The 9,055-nt window shown below is 46.4% G+C and overlaps 1 protein-coding gene across 2 annotated transcripts in view; it reads left to right on the forward strand.

The window, feature by feature from the left end:
* Nucleotides 1–5,987, forward strand: part of LOC119650921 (disintegrin and metalloproteinase domain-containing protein 10) — a 649,135-nt gene extending 643,148 nt beyond the window's left edge. The window contains exon 12 of one of the 2 annotated variants that reach the window (XM_038054147.1): nt 2,293–2,675. In XM_038054147.1, the coding sequence (XP_037910075.1) occupies nt 2,293–2,525 (233 nt within the window). In that variant the 3' untranslated portion in view covers nt 2,526–2,675. Of the gene's footprint in view, nt 1–2,292 lie in introns of both variants that reach the window. The other variant, XM_038054146.1, reaches the window with a different exon arrangement.
* Nucleotides 5,988–9,055: the final 3,068 nt, after the last annotated feature.

The following is a 9,055-nucleotide window of genomic DNA, read 5'->3' on the forward strand; positions in this document are numbered from 1 at the left end:
CAAGGTCTGCAAGCTGTAGTTATTAGGTTCATTTCGCACTAGCCTCCAATGCGGTTCTGTCTTTTCCAAAAGTTCCGACCAATCTTCACTAGGAACACCGTGGACCTTTCACTTACCTGACCGAATTTGCAATACGCTGCACTCTTATCTAATCGCCAGTAGGTCGTAGATGTGTGCCCCATAGTCTATTACCGGTAACACTTGGTTAGGTACTACACGTATTCATACCCTTCATAGTCTTGCAGGCAATTTTGAATTCTCTGCACCACAATAAGTTTTTTTGCGTTAAGAATTCGCAGAGGTGATACCTCTCCGAGCATTCTGGAAATTCGCACTCCATAGGCCCTTCCACTTCGGTCTTTCTTCTAAACCAGTCAAGATTTTAATTTTCCAGAGAGCGCACGGGCTTTAGGCTGGAAATGAGATCCTGTCGTCCCACTCCCACCTAGGTGCCGCAGAGTACGTACAGCTGTCGATTGTCTTCAGACCTAATTCAACTAGGACTCCGCCACCCTTCGTTTTTCTTGCGAAAGAAATTTATACTCCGTTATCTTCGGGCTTGATCTTATCACGAATCCCGCTGAGGATTTCCGCAGAAGCCCTTAGGTTGATTGAGCAGAGCTGTCAGTCAGTCCTTCGTTTCCTCGCTTTTGTCTTTGTAGCTCCATCATTCATATCCGGCTTCGCTTTGAGCAGACTTTTTTCTATCGACGCGGCTTGTTTTTTATTGTCTTTCTTCGCCTTCCGTCAGGGCTCAGATAAAAGCCCTAGAAACTGCCGGGATAAAGTTTCCTTCAAATGCATCTTCCTCTTTTCTTTCTTTCCCGAGTTCACTCCACAGTATGCGAAATGTTTGCCGCTTACGGTGTTTTCAACGGAAAGAGCGATTTCTTCTGCTTTTCGCGCATTTTCTGACACTGTTAATGTCCGCCCTTAGAGGGAATTGTGGTCCAGGAACGCTTCTAATTCCATCAGCTCATTTTGCATGGCTTTGTTGCGCTTTTTCTGAATTAGGGTTGTAAATCGCATACGCTTCATAAGTACTGTGCATTTCTAGATAACCTTTCCCTCGTCGGTTTTACCACGAACCGACGCTCCCACTAAGCATATATCCAAAGCAATATGCTCAGTTTCGATGAATTCTTTCCGAAACGAAAACTTTTTAGAGTTCTTGAATTCCCGTCTCTGCAAAGGTGGGCGTATCAGTTTGCGAGACTTCCTCTATAACCGTGTGGATCCTGGTATCTTATTGGGTTTTTCAGCCGTGAATAACTCCTTCAATGGATGCTGCGAGGAGCAACATAATTTGGTACTGCGTCGAAATAGAACGAGTTCTTCCTCTTTCCCTAATACTTCCTTGGTTTTACCCTTTTATTATATATGGAAATTGTACCAACGCATTGTGTGGAAGAGAGTGAGCTGCAATAGTCAGTGACGGATGCACCTTTAGGAAGAAGCTCCTCTCCCAGTTCCCTGAAGGGTGACCAATTTTTATTTGATCCTGAAACTCACGGACAGATCAGCGCTTGGTCGGAACGACGCAGTCTACTAATGCCGGTTCAATACACACTACCTGGCCAGAGTTCTGAAGGGATTGGTTACACGCCACAAATATCACCGCGGCAGAGCCAGGCACAAATCTCCCCATCGACGTCGGGGGAGAGCTGTCAACGTCTTCAGAGACTTCCAGTGTGCTCCAAAGTGTACCGGTCATTGACAGTTCGTTCTTTGCAAAGAAGCTTTCTCGGAACTACTCCTAGAACGCAAATATAATGCCATCTAAAAGGTCGGAACTATGCTGGGACACCTCGGAGACGCCACTCCATATATCGTGAACGGGACATTTAGGGAATATTGGCGCCAAATTTTAGCCAAGAGCAACAGATGCGAATCATGGATTCACGTCCACTACTTCGGACAAATAGGCTTTGAAGGAAATTTTAATCGTATTCTCTACCTAACCCCTGAGGGGCTTAGATACCGCATAACCCCTTTAACTATAGTGGCCTTCCCTTTCTCCTTTTTCAAACGGTCTTTGGCAGAGCTTAACTCGACACATACACACTTAGAACGTATTATCAAACAAAGTACCCATCCATCAATTCTAGTAACATTTTAAAGGTCAGTTGTTATCTGTTGAAAACGTAGCCCACATTTAATTCCCATCCATTTACAAGACTTATCCCTTCACTTCATTTTAATCAAATTAGTTCAAATTTATCGCTAGAATTATTTTTTTCCGACGCTAATAAAAGCACTTTCAATAAATGTTCTTTCGCTTTCTCCTTGCAGGTGATAGTTGCAAAAGTGCTAGGAAAACGATCCAACCTGAAATTGAAATCAGTAACAATAATCCACAGTGCAACAACCGAAACGGTTCGCTTACCGGACGACAACAACGGCGTAATAGTGCACACAGCAGTTCGCACAAAGGTTCCATTCAAGAAAAAAGTCCGGGGCGAACGGTCAAAATCGAAAACGGCCGGAGCAACCGGCAAAACGGGAGCACTACCTCAAACTGCTAAAGGTGGTATCACCCATCCTACATCCGCTGCGGCCACGACAAGCAACTCAAAATCTGCAGCAGGCATCATCTCAGGAAAAGTGACGAAACGTGGTAGTGAACTATTGAAACGAACCAGCCGTAAGAAGAATCGTGTCTCCGTACCCAATGAAGAACTTCAACAGAAGAGTGCGGACAGTGGAAGTAAATCAAAGAAGGGCAAGAAGCATAAGGAAGTCATCGATTACTCGGGCAATGCCAACACCGGAACTCATACGAACACATTTGGACGCGTTCAAAAGTGGTTGCTGGAATCACCATTGGTGGCACAACCGCTTTCCCATATTGAACACTCGTCTAAAGTGCGAAAGGTTATCAGCAAGAGCCAATCAACACCGGAGAGATTAGTTCAGCAATCTCCGAAGAAGACCAAGTCTCTAGGAAATCTCAGTAATGAGAAAGTCAAACTGCAAGTCGTCTATAAACCACCATTCAAATTCTCTCTCAAATTATCAAAAAATTCAACTGTTAAAACTCATGTCATAGGAGGGGCTTTGGGAAAGAAAAAGCGAAAAACCAGAACAATAGATAAAAAGCGAGTGGCAGCTGCCCCTAATTCTGGGAACAGCGGCAATAAATCAGGTGGCCGAAGAGCGGCTTTACTAATCAAGTCGAATGAAGACGAAATCAACACTCCCATCGTAGACTCCGAGCCAAACTACGAAACACTAAATCCCAAATCAAAAGATGGGCCATACTATGAGAATCTCAAGAAATCCTCCAGTGGAGACGGAATCCCTAATCCACTCGAACCAACTGCTGGTGAACCCACCCCCAGTACATCCAAATCGTCAACATTCCGCATGAACCGTAGTGCCAGCAACAGCCACCTGGATCGCCAAAATTCGCCAACCAAGCCTCAAGCCAGTAGTTATAGTCGTAGCAATTCAGTCACGAATAGTAGTTATCCGCACCACTCGCAACAACAACCCTCATCCCGTAGTCGTCGGAATAGTGGTAGCAACTCAATGAACCTTAGCCGGAACTTCGGCAGTACTCAGAATCTGATTCCATCCACAAGTAGCGGCCATGGCTACATGACCAAGGCCACGAAAAAACGTAGCAGTTTGAATCTGAAAGCGACCAACAGTCACGACCTGGCCAGGTCAAGCACTGGAACCAACCTATCGGCCTCGAAGCGCCATAGCGGTTCAACGGCCAATCTCAAAAGAGAATCGTCTGGGTCGTACCAGAACCTCAAGGGAGGAACAAGTAGCGGAAATCTCTCGCGCAACTCAAGCAGCACCAACTTGAAATCCTCCTCCCTAACACGAGGAAGTATAAGTAACATCCCACGCGCTAGCCTAAGCAATTCACCGCCAATAACTGCCGTAACGCCTGCCGCATCTGCGCAAGCAGCTATTGCCTTCGCACGCCAAATGTCACACTCAGGCCTCACCAGCAAGCCATCCCAATCGACAGCGGCTCCAACGAACAACTTTAGCATTAACCATAGTCATAGCACGTCTAGTTTTAATCACACTAACAACCCTAACAACCATTTTAGCCCTAGTAACAGCAATAGTCATAGTGGTGTAACTGCAACAACTAACAACCTGCTAAGACCGCACACTGCCGCCTGTGACGAAACCAGACAGTTCGAGTGGCCAAAGATGATGGCCAGCAACGGTGGTGGGGGCGGTAGCAACAATTTGGGATATAGTAACGGTCACGGTGGCGGCGGTAACGGTGGTGGGGGTAGTTACGACCAATCGCGACGACGAGCTCGCAACAGTGACGATCCTTTCGCATCCGATCTAGAGGTGATGGTGTCCGATGTTAAAAATTTAGTTAGTTAGAATTCAATTCGTTTTATCTATAAATATATTTTTTAACTAAAACATTAAAAATTCAAATTAAGGATATAAAATTTACAAAAAAAAATCAAAACAAAAGCTGAAAATAAATTACCTTAAAAATCAATTAAAGTAAATAAATTTCCTGAAGCAAGAAATGTTAGGTAAATGTGTCAATTGTTAGGAAAATTTTAGTTCAGTGCAGATACTCAGATACTTAGGCAAGGATACTGTGCAGCAGGACCTCGGCCACGATGAACTCTCACTCTTTTTGCTCACGGTTTCAACTGTTGCACAGTAAGCTTGGCGAAAAATGTTCCATTTGGGGTAAAAGCACACCCTCTGCGGTATCCACACTCAAGTGTTCTATGCCTTCTTTTCCTGACTTTTCAGGACATGCTTTATTCATAATCGAAACTAGCCACGGGTAATCACAATTATCCTGACTAAGACTGTAAAATTCTTGCCCCTCTTAGCCCTCCAAACAATAAGCGCGTACTGAATGAAAAAAAAAACCCTTTTTGGTAATTTCAATCTTCCTTGCTGTTTATCCTACAAGCTTCCATCTTAGGAATTATATTGCCATCGTAATTGTTCTATCTTTTCCATGATTTCTCTGACCTTCCTTGAGATTATTTTGTGTACACTTGAAAGGGATTTAATTTCGAACCGCCCTCAAAGTGTTTGTGCTTTTTCCTAATTAGAAGCATTGTTATAACTTTTTGTGTTTACTTTTAATTTCGTTACTTTCTTTTCTAGTTTCAAGCCGTTGATAAAGATACGAACAACTTTTATCTTATTAGAATATTCAATTAATCACACACTTATCTACTTATAGCTGTGCAGTTTTAGTTATGACTGAATCGTAGTCACAAGAGGATGAAAGAGGAAAATTTTATTATTTTATGATATTATTTTAATATTTTAATAATTTTATTCGGTAATTCTATCATTTCTTTTATTTGTTTCAATTGTATCATAACTAATTAACTAAAAATAAAGATATTACTTGAAAAATTATCCAAATGCTTTTGAGTTTTTATTTCTTATCATTCTCAGCAAGAATTTAAGTTTCACATTTTTTTTATATCTTTACTTTGAAACCTATATATTTTCGTCTTTTATTCTTCCGTATGTCCATCAATATCAAAAAACGGACCAGCATCAGTTCGTTTCGTTTCCCTAGAAGCCTCCTCCTCTATTCTTCTATGACTTTTCTAATATGCCTAGCATAGCTGTATATGTCAGCACTATCTGCGACCTCCATAACAGCATCCACTGTGGATCTCCCTGTTCAGAACCCGAACTGCCTTGCGGATATGTCCGCGGCAGGCCGGGTCGCTTCAGCAAGTCTACTCCTGATGAGCTTCTCGAGCACTTTCCCGGCCGTGTCAAGCATCCACAGCTGTCGGTATGCAGGCGGGAGCTCCGGGTCTCCTTTACCTTTGTTAATCAACGCGAGTCTGGCCACTTTCCAGCGACAGGAAAAATGGTCTCCTTCAAGCAAGAGTTGAAGGCCCCAAGCAGCAATTCTGAGCGTTGGCGGAACACCAGTTTGAAAACTTTCGCCGGAATGCCATCAGGACCAGGCGCCTTCTTGTTTTTCATAGTGAGAACTGCTTCTTCGAACTCTCTCATTGTGAAAAGGGGGCAATCCTCGACACTTTCCGCGCTATTGATATCAACCCGCACAGGATGTCTGGGGAACAATGCCCGCACGATGCGCTCCATCTGGTCGGTACTTAGTATGCAGGGCCTCCGCAGAGCCCCGATCTTCCGGGTGACAAGCTTATAGCCAAGTCCCCACGGGTCCTCATTCACCTCGTTGACAAGGTTCCGTCAGCCGCGAGCTTTGCTTTTATTTATAGCGCTGCGGAGTCTCCTTTTTGCTGATCTATACAGTGCTTTTATGGCACATGCCTCCTCGCTGGCATGCAAATGTTGTGCCAAACGGCGGAGATTATGACACTCCCTCCGTAGGTCGGCAATTTCTGCCGTCCACCAGTTCATAGAAGTGTTGTCGCGCCTGCGACCCCTCCGAGGCATGAAAGCCTCACACTCCGTCGTTATCAGGTTCATCACTGAATTTACGACGGGGTCAGCTGTGACACTACCACCCCCCGGAGCGCCGTCAAGCGCGGCCCTGCCTGCTCCAAGAGCTTGAACGAACTTCCCGATGTTCACTCTCGCGATATTCTACAGGCAGGGGAAGCGTCGTGTTGGTGCTCGCCGTCAACCACTTCGAACGCAATGTACTGGTGATCACTTGCCGAGAAGTCGTCTAGGACTCACAACCCGTCCACCGATGATGCCAGAGATTCCGACGCAAAAGTGGTATCAGGAATGCTTCCTTCACAGCCTGGACGCCGAAACGTTGGCGTGGATCCCGTGTTTAAAACTACCGGTCCTCGCCGCCGTTTCCAGAATATGACTTCCTCTGGAGTCCGACTGCCCCATTCAAACGCCCTGGCATTAAATTCACCACCTACCAGGATTCGTCCCTCCGTGCTCGAAACGGCGTCCTCCAAAGCATCAAGCCGACGCCGAAAGTCCGGCATCGTCTCGTTCGGCGTTAGGGAAACGCTAAAAAAAACGTTATCCCTAAACACCGGATCCAGACAAACCCGTTCCCCCGGCCTTCGACAAGAACACGAAGTCGAACGTCGTCCCGAACCCAGATGGCAGTGGTGCCCGATAAGTCGAGATGCCATTAGGACGGGTCCTTTTTTCGGTATTACTCGCTAATTAGCACTAGATCAGCATTTACTTCCGCAGGGAACTGTGCTAGCAACTGGTGAGCGGTTGCACTCCGGTACATGTTAATTTCTAAAATGCGGATCATGCCGTTCGCACCCTAGCCCTTTCCAGTTCCGCCCTGAAGATTGGACACCATCCCGAGCTCGCGGTGTGCGCAACGCTCTCAACAGGCGCACCACGATCCCCCCCCCCCCCCACCCTCCCCCCGCAACTCTCGCAGGTCTTCGCTTGATGATGATGATCTGCGGCATGCAGTCTTCCTGTCCGATCACTTGCAAGCTGCTGACGTGTGTCCATAGTCCACACACTTGGTGGGGACGCACCCTGCATACTACCCATCCGATTTTGATTTTCTCGCATATTGCTCGGTGACTTCCACCCCGGCAAGTTTTTCCCCTCGAGCATTTACAGAGGTGATACCAACCCGGGCATTGGCTTCCTCTGGACATTCACGCTTTTCCGCCTACTCTACTTCGACCTTTTCTGTGAAGCAGTCAAGATCCCGGATTTCTAAAGAGCATATGGGCTCTAGGCTAAAAACAAGAGCTTTCTCCCTCAATAACCCCTTGACCGCTTCATAGAACGTACTCTTGTTAGTCGACGAAAACTCGGCCAATCCTCATTTTCCGTATGTTAGACACCGCTCCCCCGTCCCCCGTCTTCGGGTTTCATCCTGCAGCGGATTTCACTAAGAACTTCCGCAAATGTCTTGCCTTCCGTCGGCTTAATGAGCAGAGCCAACGGCCTAATCCTTCTTCGTTTTCTCGTCTTTTCTGCTCCTGGCTTTCGGTTGGCAGCCTCCTTGTCTTTGGACAGAGGTATCTCTAGCGGCGTAGTCAATTGTTTCATTCTTCTTATTCTTATTCTTCGCCTTCTTTTTTTGAGCCCTGGAAACTATAATACTTCGATAAAGTCTTCATCCAGCTTGTCCTCTTTTCGCTTTTTCCTCAGTTGGCTTTGCAGTGGGCTATCTGCGGTCCGTTTGACGTAAGCAGCGTTCTCAGCGGGGAGTGCCACTGTTTCTGCTTTCCAATCGTTTTCCGCTGCTCTCCACGTTCGCCTATAGAAGGAAATGCGTTCCAATAGCTCCTCCAGTTCCATCAACCCGTTTTTAACGCCTTTGCTGACGTTCCTCGGGAGGAACGTTGCCGACCGCATACGCTTCATCATTGCTGCGCATTTCCTGATGAGCCTTTCCTTTTCGGCTCTAGCTAGAACACTCGGCGGCACTTGCACTCGGTTTGTGTCCGAATCCATCTGTTCAGGACTAGCGATTCTGACTGAACTTTCTTTCGAAACAGGGGCACTGCAATGTATTGGAGTTGCCATCTCGACACGGTCAGTGGCGCCAATTGATAAGGCTTCCTCTTTATTTGGGTGCCCTGGTGTCACTTCGGGTAGTCAGCCCTCGCTGCCTCTTTCGCTGATCGCTGCGGTAAACAACGCATTTTGGTGCTGCGCCCAAACGCACTTAACTCTTCCTCCTTCCCAGTTATTTCGTTGATTTTTTTTATAAATTTATGTATATTCTCCATGGAAAACTAACCAGCGCATCGTGTGTAAGGGAGCGGGCCGCAATAGTCAGGAACGGGTGTACCATCGGGGACACAGCTTCTAATCCAGTTCCCTGAGGCCTGACCTACGCTTAGCTAATCCCGGAATTCACGAACGAATCAGCGCTCGCTCGGGGCAAAGCAGTTTACTAGCCCGTTAAAGGTCGCTGAGGACCTCTGACGGGTCCTTCTATGCCATCTGCTTCTAAGGCCCCACTCTTCAGCCAGTCTTCGCAATGAAAGTCCAGGGGTTCTAAGCTGAGTACCTACCGTGTAAGCATAATTCCACAGTTCTCTTCGAACATGGATTAATTTGGAGACCACAATCAGAGCCCGCCGCAAATAACACCGCAGTACTAATTTATACTGTGTGCAGACCTAACATC

The sequence above is a fragment of the Hermetia illucens genome, chromosome 3 (assembly GCF_905115235.1).
Source record: "Hermetia illucens chromosome 3, iHerIll2.2.curated.20191125, whole genome shotgun sequence".
Taxonomy (NCBI): Eukaryota; Metazoa; Arthropoda; class Insecta; order Diptera; family Stratiomyidae; genus Hermetia; species Hermetia illucens.